Below are 22,631 nucleotides of genomic sequence, written 5' to 3'. Positions count from 1 at the left end.
GCACGACGGGCACAATAATCCCCTGTGGGCTGGTGTAACCAGAAGGTCCCTACCAATATAAAGCATCCACGTGAACAGACGCACGAATGTTTGACTGCTCAAGCACCACGTGCGTGCTGGAGCCCAACAGAGCGGTGTGTCGGGTGGAGGAGGGTGTACGACACACGGGGCGATACTGTGGCCTCGTTTTTAACTACCTCGCCTGGTGTACAGGAGGTCGTGGGTTCCATCCCGACCCTGACGCCTGCTGCTGCTGCTGTGTATTTGGAGTTTGCGTCTCTCTCTCATCATCATCACGGTGGCTAGGAGATGTTAACAACCTCGCCTGGTGTACAGGAGGTCGTGGGTTCCATCCGAGCCTGCTGCTGCTGCTGTATATTTGGACTTTGCGTGTCTCTCTCCCCGGGTCCTCCGGTTTTTCCCTTCCACATTTAGAATCAACATCACGCGTTTGGAGCGTCTGGCTTGCTCTGCATTTTCACTTGACGATACGCTATCGTATTATGATAGCCAGGTCGCTTCTGAAAAAATAAACGTTCAGTTGGGCCTCCTTATCTGGTAAAATGAAATACAAATAGTTAATTTGAGTTAAGCGATGTGAGCCAAAATGAGTCAAAGCGTTCATCCTCCCCACGGCATCGAGCATCACCACAGAGCGACACGATAATCGATTCCCTACACGCTTCTTTAAAAATCACCTGCAATCGATTCCCACAATAAAGTCTTAACGAACGAATCGAATGATCGATTCGCGTTGTTCTCTAAATCGAGGAATCGATTCCGTGCCTGCTCGCCAAAGCGACATGAACCTCTCGGCCGGGCCCTTCGATGCGATCAGCGGCGTCCAAATTACGGGGCTTTGGAGCTTCCTCTACTCGGTGGGGGTCCCTCGGGGGGTCACAGCTCCCTGTTGGTGGGGGGCCTAATCCCTTTTGTTAGTGGGGGGCCTGGCTGAGAGCTGGGGTGGTTTCACTGTGTCGTGCGTTAGGCCTCACACACCAGGCCCCTAGGAGACTTACTGAGTCTAGATTTGAAGCTTTCGTGACTGCAATGATTCATACTCTTAGGTTTTTTTTCGGTAAAGTCACGTAGGTAAAAAAAATAGAAATAATTTAAAAATATATAAATAATAATAAATCAATTAAATCACGACGTTTCGGAGGCAACACACGTCTCCGTCTTCAGGTGGGACCGTCCACAGCTAAATTTACTGTATTTATATTTTGTAGCTACGTGACTTTACCGACAAAACCTAAGAGTATGGAGACTTATGAGTCTATTGCGAGCGCTGCGCGTCCACTCTTGGTGATGTTGTTGTGATTCGTGTAATCGCAGAGAAGCTGTCACCGCCCGGTCAGGGGCTCTTCCAACGCGCGTGCCACGTGTGTTCGTTTTCACCATACTTCACCACGCTGGTCAATGCGTGGTGTGGGGGCTGTGAAGTTGTGGTGTTGATACATTACAGAACATACGGCAGAGGTGGGACAAAGTCATTGTTATGCAAGTCCAAGTCGAGTCGCAAGTCATCAAATTCATGACTCGAGTCTGACTCGAGTCCAAGTCACATGACTCGAGTCCACATCTCATAGGTGGGACAAAGTCATTGTTATGCAAGTCCAAGTCGAGTCGCAAGTCATCAAATTCATGACTCGAGTCTGACTCGAGTCCAAGTCACATGACTCGAGTCCACACCTCTGACATACGGTGATGTTCCCTGTACCTTGCCCACGGCGTCCCTCGGCAAGCCTGTTCCACCTGTTTTATGCATATTACAAATGTGGCTTCTGCCACCAACGCATCTGTCGCCAAGACGTTAAACTATTTTTTATCATCTTAAAGCTTTCGTGACCGCAGGAATTCATATTGTTCGGTCTTTCGGTAAAGTCACGTAGATAGGTTCCAAGCAAGGCCGTAATTTTAATAAGTCATGAATTTGATGACTTGCGACTCGACTTGGACTTGCATAACAATGACTTTGTCCCACCTCTGGAATGTAGTATTGTGATCAGTATATGACATAAGTATACCAAGTTTGCAGTCGATACCACATTGGGAAGTGTTAAAATGGAGTTACAAGATTTGAGAATACAACAACAACAGACAGTGAGTTAAATAAAAGCGCGTAGAATCAAAAGGTTTTGAGCCAGGACTTGGAACAGGGTTAGGGGAGTCGACAGCATAGATGCCTGGTCGAAAAATAGTTTCCAGTCAGATTTGTGCCAAGGTTTTTGATCCATGTCATAGTGGGCAAAATGCCTCCTTTAAAGTGTCTTGTCAATGTTGACCAGATGTATATCGTTTGTTGTATGGAAGTGGTAGAAAGGAACAGTCATGTATTGTGCCTGTACCAAACCTTGATCAAGTATAGCCCTTCGTTATGAATTGCGTTTGCGATGTACATAATTGTAATTCCAGCTTACAGTGCTATTGGGATTTTATTAGAATTGACCACAGGTCGGGCTTTACAATTTTATATTAATACGTTGTTTTTTTTACATGATGAGAGCCCATTGAGACATCTTTTGCAATGGAGTTTGAGGTTCAAAACGAAAGCTGTCTGCATAAAATGCTTGGCGTTGACAATCGTAAACAATTTCAAATGATCTTGCGTGCTATATACTGCAGGGTCATAGTTTGTTCCCCTCTCCTTTTGCAAAGATCGATTGGACTGAATCATGGCTGTGGGGTCTGATCGCCTTCCATGGCCTCTGTCTTCTGGTGACGTACCTTACACGAAAACTTCAAACTGCTCAAATCGTGTATTTTTTTCTGCTATGTAAGTTGACACTGCACCAACTTTATTGTGGCTATGCAGACACACACATACATCTTACATGCGCATCTCACAATGTGTATGCTGATGTTTTCTGTACAGCATCCACTAAATTCCATACGAACTCAGTTCCGTATCCCAGCACTGCCATGTATCTATGCCCCCTGGGGTATTATGACGACTGTGCACAGTGTCCTCATGACACATTCTATAAATGATTGTGTTTTTGTCTTTAGGGCAGGTATGTCCCCCAGCCTGGGCTGTGTATGTTGGCCAACATCATGTGCTGGTTTGGTAGGTGTGTATTGGCTGCTGCACATGGATTAGTAATTAATTTGGAAGAATGACGACTTATCCTTCAATGCGTTTTAATGTGACATTTGTCAGCTGCTGGTTGTTGACCCTCCTGGGTCGGGTCTGGTGCTGACTGGCTGGTCACTACATAATATAGCTTGTTGACGGCTGCCGTAAGGAAAACTAGGCTTCCGACACACTCCTATCTTGTGTTGTGCCAAAGGAGGCATTTCTCTATCCTTTTTGTTTAACTTCTGATGCACCACTGGACGCCTTCTGCCTGTGCAGCATCATATCGTGTCTTTGTTATGTTCAGGGAAAGAGTATATGGTGGAGGTCACGTGGGGGCTCTGCGTAGTGATCATCTGTCCAGGCAGTGTAAGGGTTTTGGTTGGTTTCTTACGGTGCTGAGATAGGGAGCCGAGTTTGTACGAAATGGAGTGTTGATTGCTGCCTACAGAAACCAAGTTCGACGTCGGAATACTACACACAAGGCATTGTTTTTAATGATTGTGTAACAATGTCCATTTGTTGCAGTGCTGTTGACGTACTCTGCAGAGTACATCAATGAAGTAGCAGCAATGAACTGGAGGTTTGTATGCAAATCCAAACCTTTGTTGATGCAAATTGTGTGGAGTTACTCTGATTCCAAATGAAAGGAATCCATTTCAGTAGTGTATTTTGCTTAACTGTTTAAAAACTTGAACACTGTCTCATGCATGAATTATGAAGAGTAAGAAACAACTGGTATAATATTATTTCAGGAATGAAATGCTTACCCCCATTGAAAATGTTGAATATAATTGTTTATTAATCATATAGCAGTTCCACCAAAGTGTGCATGAGCCCTGCGAGAGTTAAATACGATAGTCGACATTGCCACTAGTACTTGCATTGCATATTATACCAAATTAAGTATTCATGGTAAACTGGTTGATGTGTGTGTGTGTCTGTCTTCCTCCCAGGTCATTTGCAAAGTACCAGTATTTTGATTCTCAGGGGTTGTTTATCTCTGTTGTTTTCTCCACTCCATTGCTACTAAATGCGATGATTATTGTGGTAAGGAGTAACACGCATTATTATGCAAATTGCCATTGTGAATGAATATCTCAAGGTTTAAATAATTTAATGGAAAATTCCATCGCAAACACTAAATGTCTTGATGGTTTCTGTGCACATCTAGGTGATGTGGATTTGCCAAATGTCCAGTGTCATGGCAAAACTCAAGGCAGAAAAGATTAAGAAGCAACTCGAGAAGGAGAAAAATAAAAAGAAAGATTAATGCTCAAGTCGAATGAAAGAATGACCTTTACGTTCATGACTCACTACTGTGCACCACCTCCCGTGTGCTGTGTTGAGCACTTTTCCATGCCGACATTTATTTTTTCTCCTTTGATTAAAAGAGTGTAAAATAGTTCTGTAGTGGCATTCTCCAAGAGTAAGGTTTTAACTGAAAATATGTTATTTTATTTGGCTCTAAAAAAGGGAGCATTTGTAAATGTGTCATTTATGGTGGTAATTGTTATGAATGGTAGTTGGTTAAAAAAATAAGTTTTCTTACAGAGCGTTTCATCATTGTCTCGTTAAATATTCTGTAAAGTGTATTTCTGTACTTTTGATAAGGTTTTTTTTCTCCAAATGTTATCTGTTTTTTTTTCTCATTGAAGGGTCGGGGCCACATGTTTAAACACGCATTAGCATAATACATGTTTAAACATGCATTAGCATAATGCCATTTCCATATTTTTCAATCTCAGCGTTGTCGACTGTTTATCATTTTCATTAAAGGTATGTTGTACATACATCAAATATATTACATTTGAATGTGCCTTGTGTGGATTCCTACCTTTGGGCTCTAATTAATGATACGTATCGCAGATTTACCCCAAACTACTGCGAATGTACCACAAGCGACTGTATTGCAAACCAACCACAAAGGGTCCCCCACCATATGCTATGCCCCCCCCCCTATCTCACGTACTCTTCCCTAGCTACCCCCCACAGGGAAGGGTGGCAGGGGGGCAGTTTGGAGATATTGCTGATAGTTGGGGAGGGAGGACCCTTTGCGTTAAGTTTGTGTTAATACATTTGCGGCAATTGTGACCGCTTCCTCTAATCAAGGGTCGCGTCCCCTTCATGCGCACTGGTGGCCCCTGTGCCTCAGCAGGAAGGGCCTGGATTAGATTCCCGACTTGGGTGCCTTTCCGTGTCGAGTTTGAATGTTCGCCCCGTGTCCTGGATGGATTTATTTTGGGTTATCAAGTTTCTTCCCGTAGCTATAAACAATTGATGAACGTGACTGGTGTTAGCCAAACACGCCAGTGCTGACAATTTATTAAATTGGGATTACAAAGAGCATGATTGCGCCCTGCTGCAAAAACTTTACAGGGCTCTCCTGAAAAAAGTATATTTAGACTCGGTGATGCTCTCCTGGGTAAACAATTGGAATTTAAATAACGAGAATGTCGGCGGCCTGTGGCAAGCTGATTGTAGCTCCTGCGGAGGGCTTCTCAATGCTTCGCGTCTCACCCCCCACTGATGTCCTCTCTCCCCATGTGACTAGTGTGTCAGTAGATACTACTGACTTTTGTGTCAATAGATACTACTGACTTGTGCGTCAGTAGATACTACTGACTAGTTATGTATGGTGTGTAATATAGAGTCAGTAGATACTACTGACTTGTGTGTCAGTAGATACTAGTCACGAGTTATGTATGGTGTGTAATATATAGAGTAGATACTACTGACTAGTGTGTCAGTAGATACTACTGACTTTTGTGTCAGTAGATACTACTGACTAGTTATGTATGGTGTGTAATATAGAGTCAGTAGATACTACTGACTAGTTATGTATGGTGTGTAATATAGAGTCAGTAGATACTACTGACTAGTTATGTATGGTGTGTAATATAGAGTCAGTAGATACTACTGACTAGTTATGTATGGTGTGTAATATAGAGTCAGTAGATACTACTGACTAGTTATTTATGGTGTGTAATATAGAGTCAGTAGATACTACTGACTAGTTATGTATGGTGTGTAATATAGAGTCAGTAGATACTACTGACTAGTTATGTATGGTGTGTAATATAGAGTCAGTAGATACTACTGACTAGTTATGTATGGTGTGTAATATATAGTCAGTAGATACTGCTGACTAGTATGTGTAGGATGTGTAAGAATAGTCAGGAAATACTACTAACTCAGTAGTTACGACTGACTTGCATGTAGGGTGTGTAGGCATGTATGTAGATACTACTGACTTGCATGTAGGGTGTGTATTTATGCCTACAAAATAAATTTTTGGGGGGGGGGTCGACAATTTGTTGCAACCTTGTCGGATCAACTTGTTACCCCCATATCTGCGGGGGGGGGTGTCCACTTTCTCGAACTTGTTGATTCAGGCCTTCGGAAAGGCTGTCATCATTTAATTGAGGGGCAAACGGAGCGCCCTTAGTTTAACACGTAGGAGGCGACCAATATCATCCATAATATAGGTATGTTTGGGTTAGATCGCGTAAATATATAAATGTGTCACCACCCGCCAGCCAGTTTAATAATGAGGGTTCTCACGTACACAGAACAATGTTGTTGCTTGGCTCTCCAACACACCGGTATGCTGTACTATACGAATTGGCACGTTCTTTGTGCCACCACCACACCTAATTTTTGGTAGTCCAACGCATCTCTCCACCCCTGTCATGGTTTAAAATAAACTCTTTGCCACGTAAGTCACGAGGACCAGGACCAGCCTCCACCGTCTGTAACGCAATCCAGTGTTGAACCTACACAATTGTCAAAGACACTGAAAGGACCCCACCTCTTTCACCTGACATTAAAGCTACACGGAGCTTGGCTCCACACCTCAGAGTTGAGGTCGTTTAGGTCTGTGAAATATGCTCCTTATAAACTGCATTTTTAAATATTCGTTGGGTCTTTCGGTAAAGTCACGGAGATAGGTTCAAAGAAAATAACAATGTTTTTTTTAAACAAATGTTTTCTTTTACCAGGTAAGGCCCACTGAGCTAAATACTGAGGCTCTTGTTTAAGAAGTGACCTGGCCACAAATGATAGCTCAACGAAGTGGCTTATCGCGTGGAAATGCATAGCAGCTAAATTACAGTTATAAATGTGGAGGAAAAAACAGGAGGACCCGGATCAAATATCCACATGACCACGGGGAGAACATGCAAACTCCAAATACACAGCAGCTGTCAAGGTTGGGATTGAACACCACGACCTCATGTATACCAGGCGAGTTAACATCTCGCCACCGTGGGTCTGAACACTTTTCCCAAAAGTATACGTATGTAGTGACATAGAATCATCGGTCACTTAGCATAGCGCTGGCTGCTGGCAGGGCAGGGAATCTGCAGCTACAGCAGCCCTGACTGACAGCAGGCCACGTGATAGCAAGGGTGGCACAGTCGGGTTTTTTACAATCGGGTTTAATTGTCTTTTTATATTAAACCCGATCATCTGAGATTGGGAGAAATCCGGTTTAATTGGTTCTAATTGCAGAACCGCACTTCTCAACGATGGGCTTCATCCATTCCAAGCCAAGGAACTCACTGGCGCCCACGATTGTGGAGGAGAAGCTCGTGTCCATCAAGACCAACCTGCCCGCCGCATTCTACGACTACCCCGTGCCCGACAGCCCCGAGTACGATAGCAGCACCGACGAGGAAGCAGCCTAAGCCTTGGATCAGAGTTTCGTGTTCATTAAACCAGGTTTTAATTCCCCGAAATCGGGTTTAATTGTATTAAAGAAAAAACCCGATGCCTGCCGCTGGAAAAATCGGGTTTTTTGCACCCATTCGTGATAGACCAGAGAGGGATGTAGCGGAAGGGACACATCGAGTACCCGCTGGTAGGTTCCAGGCCACGCCCCCTGTCCAGCAGCAGCACGATGGGATCCCACTCCAAACGACTGCCCCCTCGTATACGATCCCGGCGTGCTGCTGCTCGAGTCTTCACCGTCATCTCCGTCTTCACCATCTCGGCGTCGCCAGTCAGGCAGTCTACCAGCTGTCCTGATTGGGAGCCGTAGTTACTAAGTGTTACTGTCAGGCCGTGTTAATAAACAGAGTGCCTCCTACTCACTGGCGGAGCCAGGGGGTGGGGTGGCACGTGCCCCCCCAATGATCCGATCAAAATCCCTAATTTCGATCGGATCATTGGGGTGTATTAGTAATAAATCTGCATTTTGCGACCCCCACTGCCACTGTGTAGCATATTATTACGTGCCAGGGACTCTGAGATGATAGGACAATAGTCTGAGTCCATAATTGTCAATAAGTAACGACAAAGCAGTTATAAGTGACTCAGAATTGTGCGCAGTTACGTATCCAGTACACGACTTCCCTGAAGGCATTCACCTTCAGCGAGCGCGATGCCGATCACACAACGCGGTTCGAATCGACCCTCGATCGATGGCCGCGCCATCGCCGCACACGCGTCGAAAAAAAGCAAGGGACGAGTCCTTTCTTACTCACAACTCCTTACTTACTCACAACTCATCATTTTTCATTGCTGGAGGGGTTGCCCCTCCTACCTGAAAATCCTGGCTCCGCCATTGCTCCTACTCTTAGTGTATCTGAGTCAGTCACTACATCTGCATGAGCAGTCAAAATTAGAATAACTACAACTCTTCTTTGGAATTAGAACTTTTCACTTGTGTGCAAGTGATCATCATCCTTCATTAACCCACTGCTGAGTGAAGGCCTCCCTCCCTAAGCCACCACCATCTCCCTCGATCTTGCGATGTGATAAACCACCCCACAGCAACGTACAAACTCAGCCACTCCTGTCTTGTTGACTATTGGCATATAAGCGATATGTACCTGTAATTGCTGGAATTAAATAAAACTTCGTCAACAAAACAACGTATGTTACTCATTAGCCACTGATAAATATTTGCATGACCTCCCTGCATATGTTGAACAGAATAGTAACCTCCAGAAGTGGACTTTGTCATCAACCAAGGTAGCCAACCTCCGCTGAGCTTTGCTGCTGCAGCTGCATTATATAATTAGGAAGTGCCGTTCACAGAAACATGCTGTCACGCGCCTTCATTCGCCAGAATTTTCTGATGCACCGAGTCGAGTCGGCTCATGCTGCAACTGAGCACTGCACGCCGCCGCCGCTGCTGCTGCTGCCTCCATGCCTGTCAATGTCGACGAATTTCTCACCCTCATTGGACAACTCGGCACGTTCCAGAGGAGGATGCTGCTCAAACTTTCCGCCAATGTCACCATCACCGCGTTCGTGTTCTTCTTGGACTGCTTCAGCGGCGCGCTTTTCCCGTGCGTGCCGCCGCCGCCGCCGCACGGACACGAAGCCTCGGGCGGCAACCGCTCCGCCGGGCGAGAGCTCGTGGCGTTCGGCGGTGGCGAGGGACGTCGCAACGCGTGCGAGCCGCGTGCCGCCGCCTCGGTGGAGGCTTCCCTGGCGGTGAACGCGTCCCGGGTCGAGCTCGGACTGACCGCTGGCTGCTGCGGTGGAGCGGTAAAGAGGCGCGCGCGTCGTTGAATCGCCACGCGCGAGGTGCTGCAATTACGCGTAAAGGGTCGTGTGAAGAGAACGCGTTGTTTGTTAAAAGTTGTGATTTGTGTGAATATGTTTTAAAGAACAGTACGCGATCCAAGTATACAGACACTGGCAACAAAGTTGTGATGATAACGATAGAGGGCGTCGGATGAGAGAGACGCACGGGCATTTATGACGATGTGGGTTGTGTGTTTGTGTGTGTGTACTGTCTTTCCGACACTCCGTGATTCGCAGAGCGAAGCGTACAGCCTGCAAGACTTTAAGTTTTATTCACAAACCATGTTCATGGTCGGGCTGCTCGTCGGTTCCATAGCCATGGGCATTGCATCTGACAGGTAAATATCCCTGTGCACAGCGCACCGCGTGTCTGCGTGCTCAAAAATCACAGCGAGTCTAAAGCAAACTCAATAACCTCAGCCTTGCGCAGGTACGGTCGCAGGCCAGTGCTGCTCAGCTGTGTCGCGTCTCAGGGAGCAGCCGAGTTCGTGGTCGCATTCCTTCCAAACTTTCCGACCTACCTCCTTGGGCGGCTCCTCACTGGAACCACCGCCAGTGGCATAATGCTCTGCTCGTTCAGTTTAGGTGAGTGAGACACATTCCCCCCCCCTCCCCGCTCCCTTCGCCGTGGGTTGCGTTTTTTATCGCGAGCGACAGCTTACGCGCGACAATTGAAGAGGTCCGCAGACATGACTTGAGCTGTTCGGTTGAGCTTAGCAGAACTGAAAAATAGACAAGACATGATTTCACAGGTGACAATTCGGGCAATGGCTGAATGTTCTTTCTACTCTGAAAAAAGGGCCACTGTCTGTAAAGTCGCAGATTAAATATTTGTTTTCCCCGTTAGGCCATTGTTATTGACGGATGTGTTCAGTTTAGTTTAATCTGCGCTTATGTACCATTGGCAATGCAGTATCACAAGCTGTTCTGCACACCTCAGGCTTTGCTGGTTTCCCCCAGCCCAGCTTTTCACGTTTACTAATGTACATGCACAGGGCACTAATATTGGAGGGAAAACATGGTCCCTAACTGAATAACAAGTAAAAAAGTTGTACAAGTTTGCCAAAGAGCAATGGAAATTATATGTTTTTTGCTTCATAATAATAAACCACTTTCCACGTATTTTCTCTGGTAAGTATCAATAAAATACCAATTTTCAAGGGTCTCAAAGGGCCGGGGTGGGGGCAAGGTGAATGCCCCTCCCCCTTGGATGTACCACTGTCATGATAGACGAGACAACATTATAAAGGAAAGATTTCAGAATTAAAATTCATGACAGATGTAATTTACAAAGTAAAAAAAAACGAAATGTAAATTAGGCAGGACACCTTGCTCAGATAGACTCAAAGTCGTTGGAGGGAAGCAAAGAAGGGAGATAGGAATACGTTGTCGGGATGAGATGACGAGATTTGGAGGAGTGAATTGGATGGAGGTGGCCAGAGATCGTGACGAGTGGGACACCAGTGGGAAGCCTTGGCTCAGCAGTGTGAGTGTTGCGGATGAGAAAGAACATTCAAAGGACACGTGGGTGATATCTTGAATAGAGAAAATAGCTGTGAGATGCAAAACTAGGCAATGGGAAATATACAGTAATCCTCAACTTGTGAAGTGTGTTCATTGTGTTCAGTGAATGCTGTAGGTGAGTGCAGTGTACGGTTTGTGCAGTGTACGGTTTGTGCAGTGTACGGTTTGTGCAGTGTACGGTTTGTGCAGTGTACGGTTTGTGCAGTGTACGGTTTGTGCAGTGTACGGTTTGTGCAGTGTACGGTTTGTGCAGTGTGCGCCGCGTATACAGTAAGGTGTATGCAGTGTGTACTGTTTTCAGTTTCACTTTTCAGTTTCATGTATTAGGTATAGCCCTGTGAGCCATGCGGCTCTTGACTCGGGTGCAACCGCAACAAAACTAAAACATGAACAAGAAACATCTTAAAGTGACTACACGCAACAGAAAAATCCTGGGAAAAACAGCAAAGTCTTCCAGAAAAAAACACCGCATTTCAACGCTGTGTGCAAAAATCCCAGTGGGATGCAAGTCAAACAATAACAACCATAAGACAATGTAGATTAAAGTTATCAGGCCAACTCTGTACTACAACAAACAAACATGGCCAGACCAACCCGTCCTCAAATTCACCGAAATAAAGCCACATAAACATAAACAATGTAACAGTGATCATAGGAACTGTGAATGGTGTGCGCGGTTCCCCATTGAGTGGTGTGCGTTGTGCTGGCCACGCTTCGTGCAGGCGTGGAGTGGTGTGGCCCCGCCCTCCGGGCCTGGCCGCCGATCATCCTGGCGTTGGCCTTCAGCGTGGGCATGATGGCCCTGGCTGGAGTTGCTAAGATCAGCCAGAATTGGCCACAACTCCACCTTGCCACTGGGGTGCCCCAACTCATGGTTCTGCTTCTCTTCTGGTGGGTGATTGTCCACGTCGAGCGTTATTAGAACCCTCCACCCAATGTCAAATTTCCGTCTTCAGTGGCATTTCTCACTTCTGAAAATGTTACCCAATTATGCTTTATCATTCTCGTCAAATACGGAACGCAAGTCGAGGAAGGATGTTCTTGTGGATTTGTGTACAGTTACAGATACGTATCTCATTTCAAGAAATGAGATTAATTCAGTAGAAATGTGTGATCGTTTTTGTTGTTGCGTGTGCTGGGGCTCTTGTAATAATTTACAGAGGTACTCCCTTTTAATGGTTCATCAATTTTCCAATGGTAACTACGTGCTGCTCAGTACTGGAATACTGTCAATTGGAAAGAGAGGATCGCATGTATTCACACGTTGTCCTCTGTTCAAGGTCACTGCCAGAGTCTCCTCGATGGCTCTTTTTTAAAAAACGCACAACGGAGGCCAGAAATCTGCTGCGGCAGGCGTCAATAATCAACCGGAGGACTGAGGTTAGTGGGATGTCTCTGCGATTGACATCAAAACTATCAGCGTTAAACAAAACGGTGACACGGCGTTGACTGACTGGTGCCCGCGTGTTTCTGGGTGATGCAGGAAAAGGTGCTGCACGCCCTGGAACTCGTCGATGTTGAAGAGACGTTCACGAACAGGAGAGCGGCTAACGAATCCACGCTGCTCACAACGTTCCGAAATCGCACGTTGCGCAAGAGGCTGCTGATAATGTCGTACATTTGGTAAATATTACTTCATCGGTTACAGACGCGTATCGATCCACTGCTGGACGAAGGGCCTCCCCGCGCCGCGTTGGTTACAGGGGGTTGTTTGGCCATACTTCGTCACGTTGATCATGGTGGGTTGGGTTGATGAAGGGAGGACCCAGGTTCACTTCATTTACCACTTGCCACCGATGTTTGTCATGGTCAGGAATCGAACTCAGATGGCACAACAATAGGCATGGCATGAAGTCATAACTTAATATATAAACCATGTGGTGATGCGTTGGCAGTAAAACTCAACACGTCCATCAATATCACTGCCCTAGACGTTGAATTATAATTAAACTTTTATAATTCATATCATTATATAATAGGGAACGTTTCAAGCTATGGCTCTTCTTCAATATACAAGTTGTGGATTCGGATCTGTTATTTTTTTGTGTGTGGCGCCGTAGTGGCACTAGGCTCAAGCAAACCAGGCAAATATCTTAAGACCCCAAACAACTCAAGGGGCTGTGGATTCATGAAAAGAAATAGGGCTCCATAAAATAGTCAAGATAAAAAAAAGCCAATACCTCACTCTAACCTCTGTCTTGTCTGCAGCTCTCATATTTCTCATCTCGAGGTTCACCTACATTTCTCTCTCGTCTCACTACATCTACAGGCGATCTCTTGTCTACATCTCTCAATTCGTCTCACGAGGATACATTTAGAGGTGGCCAGGGGCCCAATAATAATGTAAGCTCATGTCCCCCAGTGAGCCAACACCACAGCTCATTGGGAAGCATAGGGGCTGAGACAGAGGTCGAAAACGGGTTTTGATTCCTTACCCATACCTGGCCGCACCAGGGTCGCAAATGGGTACCCGTACCCGTATCCGGCCGGGTAAGGGTACCCGTTCTCTACCCGTACCCGTACCCTACCCGAAATGAGTGACAAACGGTGACTCACCAGTGACTCACGGCCTACCCGTACCCGTACCCGGCCGCACCAGGGTCGCAAACGGCTACCCGTACCCGTACCCGGTCGGGTACGGGTAACCGGGTATCGGGTAGGGTATGGGTATCGGGTACCCGGTTGCGACCTCTGGGCTGAGATCATAGAATTGCAGTACAACAATGCACTTTGCTGCTCTGCCCCCAAATAGGCTGTGATGTGCTCCTCTGTGCTGCGCGTTTTGCGTCATTCGTGTCGTGTGTGGCGGTCCCGTCACGCATCCCGCCGCGACCACGATCAGCGCCGCCGTGTCGATGACGTACTACGGCCTGTGCCTGAGCGTCGGCGACTTTGGCCTCGACATCCACATGGCCCAGTTCCTGTCGGGCCTGGCCGAGGTCCCGCAGCTGCTGCTACCGCCGCTCATGCGTCGCGTCGGCCGCCGTTCCCTCTGCATCGTCTGCCTCTCCGTGGCCGGCGCCACCTGCTTGCTGTGCCTGCCACTGCAGCGCAACCCAGGTGAGCTGCCGCTGCTGCTGCTGCTGCTGATCTTCCATGCTTATTTACTTTATCTCTGCGCGTTTGCTCAGGAAAGCCTCACCGAGTCTCTCTTTCAGGAGGGTCCCAACAAGTGTTTGTTTTTAGTGTGCAATTGAGGGGACGTTGTTGCTATGCGTAATTCCATTTCAGCAATTTTCAGGTCATTTTTCACCGGAAAATGTTCTATTTTTGGGGTCAGATCGCGAAAGTAAAACGTGTCGTACACCCTCCTCGACCCGACACAGACAACTCATAATGTTGTCACGTGAACACACACACGCCAATGTATTACTGCTTCCGCACCACCGGTGTGTTGGAGAGAAATTCACAACCCGTAACGATTGGGTACACGACGTTTCGCTGCTAGTTATAGCCAGCGTTATCAGGCAGTGGCCAGAAATCGGTTGTGCTGAATCAGTAATTTAGCACGTGGTTTGCACGTGCTTTTCACGTGAAAACTTGATCAAATGGCTGTGTCGGTTGGAGGAGGGGGTGCACGACGCTACGTCTTACTTGCGCGATCTGATCCCCCAAGAAAAAAAAATCTACTTTCAATCGTACCGGTAGCCGAAAAAGCTTGGCTCGTTCGGTGTTTCACCTGCTCGCCCTCGCGGTGCGTCCACGGTCCACTGCTCGCTCGAGTTGAGCAGCGGACCGGTTGATCGATCGGCTGTGCCCCCCCCCCCCAGAGTTGGCGAACGTCGTGGTGGCACTGGCGCTGCTGGGAAAGCTGTGCGCACAGGTCACGGCGTGCGTCGCCACCCTCTACAGGATCGAGCTCTTCCCCACCAACGTCAGGTGAGCGCGTGCCCCCCGCGGGATCTGCGACGCCGCACCTCTGTCGCAAGCTCATCGCCGGCGAAACGTCGTGGCTCGAATTGCATTCGCCGCGGGTTCCTGCTCCCCGGCACGCCCGGTGTGCTGAAGTGGAAACTGTTTGCCACGTTTTGTTTACGTGGCAAACCTTACTTCTTACTGGCTGTGTCGGGTGGTGGTGGCGGGCGAACGTCGCATTAATATTTATGCGACGTTTGTCCAAAAATTTTTTTATTATGGATAATATTGGTTGCGAAAGCCTACTACGTGTTAAACTAAGTTATATCTATTCAGAGGTGCTGGTTCGCAAGGAACAGTTCTTTAAAATAATTTGCCCGGAGTGACTATGTGTTGCCAGTCAAAGCATGTAAAGGATGGCCCAGATGTCTTGTGACCCTCCCAATTTAATTCTCTAAAACTTAATATTTTTTATTTATTTAAAACAATTGTTAGAGGTCAATTAATTGGCGGGTGACAGGACATCTGGACCACCCTGTGCCGCGCGTGCCGTTTGCCAACATTGCCGACGTTTCGCCTCCCACATTGTGGGAGCTATTTCATAAAATCGGAAAACGTACCAGAAAGCCATACGGTACAACTGCAAACAAGCCTCCAGAGTAGTTTACATCATCCAAACTTCAAATTGATATTCATCCATGCCTGCCTCTCGGGCTCACTGTTGCTGCCCTGACTGCCTTGGCAATCCCTGGGGCATGCTGTGGTTGTTGTTGGTTCCAGGCCTCGGTTGCTTTGTCCCAGGCTGTGCACGGCATTTCCCTCTCTCTCTCTCCACCCCTGTCCTGACCCCCTCCACCATCTTCGTGTAATGACTTCATTTGATGTAAAGCGTCTTTTGCGACGGAATCAATTGCGGTTTGTTTTATTCAAGGACACGCACAATTCCATCGTGATGGCACTTACAAAACCCACGGACACAATTGTACACGAGCATGCACAAAAGCATGCCAAATTCACAAATCTGTATTCACACTCATTATACGAGTTGCATGACTAATTTTTGAAGTGTGGCCTCAGGGGATAAGTGAACTATATTAATGCAGATATTTGTTGTCATATTACTTGCCAAATAACTATACATCTTAACAGTGTCCTTCTACTTATGTAAATATATATTTTTTTATTTAAAGCTTTCGTGACTGCAGGGATTCATATTCTTGGTTTCACGCCTGATGATGATTGCTTGTGTTGCAGTCGAAACGTCTTCAGAATTTTTATTGTTTAATATTTATATTATTTTATTATTTCCCTTCTATGTGACTTTACCGAAAGAACCAAGAATATATATATATTCTTTCCATGGAAAATCCTCATTGAGTGTCAGTCCTCTTGTTTGAAGAAGGCTCTACCGTTGGACATTTGGCAAATACATTTTAGTGTTTTGGGATGAGGGAGTAAATCTGAGAACTCGGGAGACAACCGACGACCCCGTAGGAGGCACAACACCCCTAGACACGCGGACACGAGGTCGCACGCCCGCTTGTTGTACTGTACTTCTATTTCCTGTATGTGTACGTCAGGACATCGGTAGAGCCCACGCATGTCAGTGACGGTGCTGCTCGGCATCATTGTCAGGAAATTTAGCGGCAATTTGGGTTTCCCGAGTGACAATGATTAGTCAACTCTCGCGACTTTCTGTGATGAGCACGTGATGCAGATAAAAGGAGGGATTCTATGTTGGTTTTCAAGCATCCTGCTTATCAGTTTACTATAATTAGGACTTGATTAATTGTCTATTGGCATTTGCGATGGGATAAGAAGACGTGGATACGTGGTTGTAATGATTAGCAGCACACTGAGCTGCAAAGCAAAGGTCACCGGGTTCAATCTTCTGGCCCGGCAGCTGAAAAAAAAGTTTCTTAAATTCCTCTGCGTTTGTCCACCCATCAGTGTTAACGGACACAGCGCAAGTGAGTCGGTCGGCAGGTAGCGGGTGGTGCCACGCAATGTTCGGCACTCCCACGTCTTACAAGACGCCTGGCGAGTGGAGACGTGTAGGTGAACATGCCCTCGGGAGGGGCTCTCGACTGGGAGGCCAATCCGCCAGCAATGGCGAGAGCAAGACAATAGCAGCGCTGCACCGTGAATATTCTCCCTGTCTCGCGACCAGTTACGGTTCGTTTGGTGGCGTTCCGCTCTGAGTAGCTGTTTGCATGGTTGTTAGTCAATGGTACTAAATATTTCCAGATTAACGTAATCCATTGTAATGTCTGTGACTACATAATAACAAGTACTCTATTTAACATCAAGACAGGAAGACTTGTGGCAAATCGCCTGATGAAGCTGGTTGTAATCATCAGCGAAACGTCGTACTCAAATTGTAAATGCTGTGGGCTTAGTCTCCAACACACCGGTGGGCTGGACAAGTAACTAATTGGCAGGTTTTATTCACGTGCCAAGCCCTGATGATTTAATGACACCTTTACATTTACCTGATCTAACCCAACAAACATTTTTTTTTTAACGTACGCATCTAAGTTGACCTTCTGTCGCACCGCGCGTAGCCAACCGTGCGTGCTAACGAGACCCGGCCGCGCTGGCGCGTTGTCACCGGCACAGGCAGAACGCGCTGGGAGCGGTGGCCATGTGCGGCAGCGTGGGCAGCCTTCTGGCGCCGCTGGTGAACCGGGCGGCCCTCGTGCTGGGGGTCTCGGCCCTCTCGGTGCACGGCTGCCTGCCGCTGGCGGGGGCGGCGCTGGCGCTGCTGCTGCCCGAGACGAGGCGCGCGCCGTTCCCCGACTCCGTGGAGGAGTGCGAGCGGCAGCCCTCGCTCGCCTTGCCCTGTGCCGTGGGGTCAGTGGCCGAGCGAGCGAGCGCCGTGACGGGGACCGGCGGCCGTGCACCGCGTTGGACAGCGCTCGCCACGTGCTCGCCACGTGCTAATCTGGCAGATCTAACATGGGGGGCGATCGACACCCCGAAAGTCGCTATATTGTTATTTGCCCAGAGGAATTACGTTGAATGTTTTGTGTATGTTTATTTGCGTGTTAATTAAGGAGCCTATTTCAAAACCTTGCAATTTCAGGACTGGACCTCTTCTTGAGAGGTCTAGATACCCATCTGAGTTAGTCGTCTTCTGCATACTCGAGCACTTTCTGTCGTAATCCGCAGCCATGATCTATTCACTGCTGGATAAAGGCCTCCCCAAGCAATGCAATAATCCATGTAGGTCCTGCACACAAGCTGATTGGATCGTTCCATCTCCCGAGTGGATTTTTTCCCCTCCTTTGTTGGAACTTCATCGTTAATCTGAGACCACCGGCGGTCATCCCTTCTGGCCACGTGTCCCGCCCAAGCCCACTCATTTTGTTCACAAGAAATCACAAGCACACGTCACCCCCTTCTTTCTCAGCGCACTCGTATGCGATTGTTTTTTTAATCCGTCCGGTATGTGGGGGATTTCTTAGTTACGTGCAATCAGAGGCTTAATTTCCGTGGATGCGATGCGTGTGATGTGCTGCGTGTTTCTTTTTTGCTCAGATATTAATCTCTCGCCGAATGCGTTGCGGGTCGCTGGGCGAGACTGGGCTAGGCGCGGCAATTGGGGGCCACGTGCAGAGTCAGAGGTGCTCCTGGGTGTGGTGTGACAGGCCTCCGACCCAAGAGAGACTCGGATGAAATACTAAAAGTCACTTATTTTGCGCCGCTTGTAGTATTGACCAGCCATGCATCACGTTATTAATTGCGAGTTAAGAATTTAAATCCAGTTTTAAAAAATACGATTTTAGAAGATTTCCGAAAGGTATTGGAATTTTTCTCGGCGCGGCGTTTTGCTGGGAAGTGAGTTCCAGCGTGGGTGAAGGCACCCTCCCCAAACTTGTCGTTTTGCATTTGTGGCGTCGTAGTCAGAGCTGTCTCAAATTTACGTAAAGCCTTGCGTGCCAGGAAATGAAACCGTTCACTTAATGCCCCAGTGTTGCCCTCCTGGACCAAGCAGTGCAGCAGGAGTCGCCGCCAGAGGGCGCTCTAGCACTGGAGATGATTACTTGTGCACGAACTCGTCACCAAGATCAGGATGTCCCCGATTCGGGGCCAGATTGATGGGGTTTTCACTTTGCCTCCGCCTGCCGAAATGTCCCAGGTGGTATGCCAGTGCATATCACCACACCCTGCTTGCTCTGAATGCATTTTAACAATTAAAAGCAATGCATAAATGTTGCTGATTTTTGGTATGTTATCGAATTTGTGAGCCAGGTGTCTCAGCGGTAGAGCGAGCAGCTCACAATCGGAAAGGTGGCGAATTAAAATCCTGGACGGGGTTTGTCTCGGCCGATCATCTCTCCGGCTATGATAAAACGAGTACCACTTTGTGGAGAAGTGAACAGTGGTTTTCCTATAGATAGACTCGCCTCCACCATAGGTACGTGGAATTTCCACCACTGACTCATGGCTGTAAACAGGAGGCAAGTGTCGCCTCGATGGTCATATGAGCAGGAAATCACTTACTAATGTTCCTGAAGAGGAATGTTTTAACTCGGTGAGCATTGCTGTTGAGTATTCTAATTCAGGAGTACACCATGCTTATTGAGATGCTCGGTATTGTGTCGTGGCGTGCCTGACTCTTGCGTCCTACAGCCTCTTCAGGGCCGGCGACTTCAAGAAAACCTCCCAAGCGGCAACTGACGGTGCTGACGAGAAAGAGGAGGAGGAGGAGGACGCCACCGCTTCTCTCAGAGGTGATCAGCAGTGACCCGGCACCGCTGCCGACTTTCCTTCATTGACCCAGATGAGAGCCACTCGCAGCATAATGCCGGGTGACACATCGATGCCCCGTCTAAAATACAGACACGACTTGTACCTTTCATTTTGAAGCCTCAACATGTCTCCCACCAATCTCAATCATCACCATCGTCGTCGTCGTCGCCATCGGCCGCTGATTAATCCACTGCTGGGTGAAGGCCTCCCCTGGTCGGCATCGCCACCTCTCACGGTTCCGCGACGTTTAATAATCCCCGGTCGAGGCTCTGCCCGACAGGTTCCGTTCCTCATAGCGCAGATTAAATCTCGTTAACAACACTCTCCTCTGACATGAGGAGCCGTCGCTTTCACGGCATCTGATTCAAACATTGGGAAGAAAGTACGGAGTTGTGGAAGAAATACTTTTCTTTGTTTCACGGGGGTCGAGACGCATATGTGCAGGAGACGTAAGCAGACATTGTCTGCTTATTAATTGTGTTAAGAACGTAAAGGGGTCATTACATAGATCGAGCTCTTTGTTTCCTTCCTAATTATAATTCTGGGTGAGCAGTGGCACTGCAGTTAGCGGGTTGCCCTATCAATTCGATCCCGAGGGGCACGGCCAACATCAGTGGCGAGCGATATCTGAACCGATCTGCCACCTCACCCCCTCCCACTCCACTTCCCCTTCGCGACCCTGACCACACTGATCGATGGATGATGGTCAAACAATCCTGACGACCGACACGTTGCGGAGATGCCTTCACCCATCAGCGTACGTATGCGTGTTGAACTTCTTTCGCACCGTACGTGGACAACCGCGATGATCGGAGGTGCGGGGGAAGGACAACAAACTATACACTACAAGAAGTCCTAAATAAATTAGCTTTCAATCTCTAATGTAAAAGCACACTGGCAAGCAGCCGTGAATAGTTTACTGGCGGCATTTCATTTTATTATCGACCTGCAGAGCAACGGGCGGTGCGGCCAGCTCCGGATTATCGTCGTAGCTAAAGTAGCTACTACATGTGTAGAAGCTACTACACATGTAGTAGCTACTACACGTGTAGTAGCTACTACACGTGTATAAGCTACTACACATGTAGTAGCTACTACACATGTAGTAGCTACTACATATGCTGAAGGGCCCCGCACTTTCAATGGCCCCGCGCTAAATGCTTTCAAGCTATTAATTCCGGTTCAGTGATTCTGCACTTGCTCTATTACTATAGTACTAGACCGCCTTCAATTTTTACGAACGACTTGGTGTTTAAGGTGAGCGAGTTGTCCTATTATCTGGCCGTATAGCAAATGAAAAAATATAATTACTCTACTATGCAAGTAAAAACATAGTTATTTTATATTTACGTTTTTTTTATTTAGGGCTCCTTTATAAGATCATATGCTACAGGCCCCGCACTAGCTTCATCCGGCACTGGGTGCAACCCGCAAACCCTCGGGAGGGAACGCCGAGCCGCTGCGCGTGCGGTGTCCGTGGTTGTGTCGCAGGCCACGGCGGAGTCGTGCGGATGGAGTCGGTGCCCGCGCGAGGCGGAGGCTGCAGCAGCAGCAGCGCCACCGTGAGCATTGAAGAGGATCAAAGCTGTTCAAAGGAGAACATAACGTAACACATTGAGAACTCCCAAGCTCAAGGCGTGATCCGGGACCCTTGCGAGCCATTGGCAGGGTCCTCCCATGTCACCTTACACCACCGCACTGATTGTGGACCTGCAGCTCGGAAGCAGAGCGATTCCCGTTTAAACCAGCTGTGCACCAGTTTAATCCTTGTTCGGAATCATCAAAGCAGTATCGCCATCGTTGCCCTACTGCAACTGCCTTGTAGCTCGAGATTATCCATTACCATCCGGGCATTATTACCCTTACTGGCGTGCTTTTGCAAATAACATCGAGCAATCGAGCAATGCTTTTTTTTTTCATACTGCATCACGCTGACCAGGGCGGGCAGGCGAAGGTTCAAATATTGCTCGCCACTAATGTTAGTCGTGGCTGGGAATCTTAGCTCAGCTTGCTGGATGCGTAGCAGAGTGCACGACACCGCCACCTGTTTCATCATCATTGTAACGGAGATAAGTTATTACATTTCTCTCGCGTTTTTTTTCCCGGTGTAGGGATCACCATTTGCGCTGCACTTAATTTGCGAGTGGCTGTGTTTAGTTTGTGCACGTTCAAATTGCCGTGCCAAACAGGATCCATTGCCGAACCCTGCGTAATGCGTGCAGTGTGTGCACGCGCGTGTGTGTGTGTGTGTTGTTTCTTTCCGAGTTAGCTCAAAATAAAAAGTGGCACTTGTAAATGTGGATGTGAGCCATGCACACCTCACGGGATGGAGGGGGGGGGGTGCAATTGCATTGTAACAAGAACAAGTCGCCATTCGCGGCGAAGTGTCGGTGACGGCCCAGCAGCGCGCGTGCCAGGCTAGGTGTGCTTTGAGGCCATGTGAAGCGTGGAAGGCTCTTGCCGGTGGCAGGAGGTCATGGGAACAGAAGCGGTCTTGGCAGTGGTCTTCACTAATCTTCAGGGGGGGGGGGGCGTACTTTGCCGATAAGACATCATCAGCGTGAGGGTCACCACACATTTGAAACCATTAGGGGTTGACAGCAGCACGATGATGATGATGATGGGTGGGGGTGTTTTCAGATTTGTATATTGACGGGCGCCCCACGTCAGAGGCCGCACTAAAGGCCACCAGGGACCGCCGGTGGCCTGCGGGCCTTGAAATGAAGACCGCTGATGACTGAAAGACGTATACGACCTGTGCTCCCACTGTGCCAACTTAAACTTTAACTTACCCGGTGCTCTGCTTGTTGTGAGCGTCGCTCTCCCTCTGTTGTTGTTGGAGGACTGCCTCTGACTGCCCAGGCGCATCCTTATTGAGCCTCCT

General features: G+C 47.9%; 2 protein-coding genes across 2 annotated transcripts; both read left to right on the top strand.

Moving 5' to 3' along the window:
- The first annotated feature begins 765 nt into the window (after positions 1-765).
- TMEM18 (transmembrane protein 18) lies at positions 766-4,883 on the top strand. The gene is made up of 5 exons (XM_078866516.1): positions 766-878; positions 2,659-2,776; positions 3,605-3,659; positions 4,033-4,126; positions 4,251-4,883. The coding sequence occupies exons 1-5, from the start codon at positions 804-806 to the stop codon at positions 4,347-4,349; spliced, it is 441 nt and encodes a 146-aa protein (XP_078722642.1). The 5' UTR covers positions 766-803; the 3' UTR covers positions 4,350-4,883.
- A 6,129-nt stretch (positions 4,884-11,012) lies between these two features.
- Positions 11,013-21,864, top strand: LOC144938737 (solute carrier family 22 member 13-like). The gene is made up of 9 exons (XM_078866641.1): positions 11,013-11,076; positions 11,860-12,051; positions 12,354-12,517; positions 12,621-12,760; positions 13,980-14,197; positions 14,908-15,016; positions 17,612-17,845; positions 19,628-19,728; positions 21,239-21,864. Exons 1-9 carry the CDS (start codon positions 11,013-11,015, stop codon positions 21,355-21,357), a joined length of 1,341 nt encoding a protein of 446 aa, XP_078722767.1. The 3' UTR covers positions 21,358-21,864.
- Positions 21,865-22,631: the final 767 nt, after the last annotated feature.

Source organism: Lampetra fluviatilis, chromosome 2 (genome assembly GCF_964198595.1).
Source record: "Lampetra fluviatilis chromosome 2, kcLamFluv1.1, whole genome shotgun sequence".
NCBI lineage: Eukaryota > Metazoa > Chordata > Hyperoartia > Petromyzontiformes > Petromyzontidae > Lampetra > Lampetra fluviatilis.
This window is presented reverse-complemented; position numbering and strand designations above follow the sequence as displayed.

Bases quoted from the DNA above. Each gene is read 5' to 3' on its own strand.
- TMEM18 (XM_078866516.1), top strand. From the start codon at position 804: ATGAACCTCTCGGCCGGGCCCTTCGATGCGATCAGCGGCGTCCAAATT. The intron at 879-2,658 runs GTGGGGGTCCCT...CCTTTTGCAAAG, and splicing joins TTTGGAGCTTCCTCTACTCG to ATCGATTGGACTGAATCATG. The intron at 3,660-4,032 runs GTTTGTATGCAA...TCTTCCTCCCAG, and splicing joins GTAGCAGCAATGAACTGGAG to GTCATTTGCAAAGTACCAGT.
- LOC144938737 (XM_078866641.1), top strand. From the start codon at position 11,013: ATGACGAGATTTGGAGGAGTGAATTGGATGGAGGTGGCCAGAGATCGT. The intron at 15,017-17,611 runs GTGAGCGCGTGC...TCACCGGCACAG, and splicing joins CTCTTCCCCACCAACGTCAG to GCAGAACGCGCTGGGAGCGG. The intron at 17,846-19,627 runs GTCAGTGGCCGA...TGCGTCCTACAG, and splicing joins GCCTTGCCCTGTGCCGTGGG to CCTCTTCAGGGCCGGCGACT.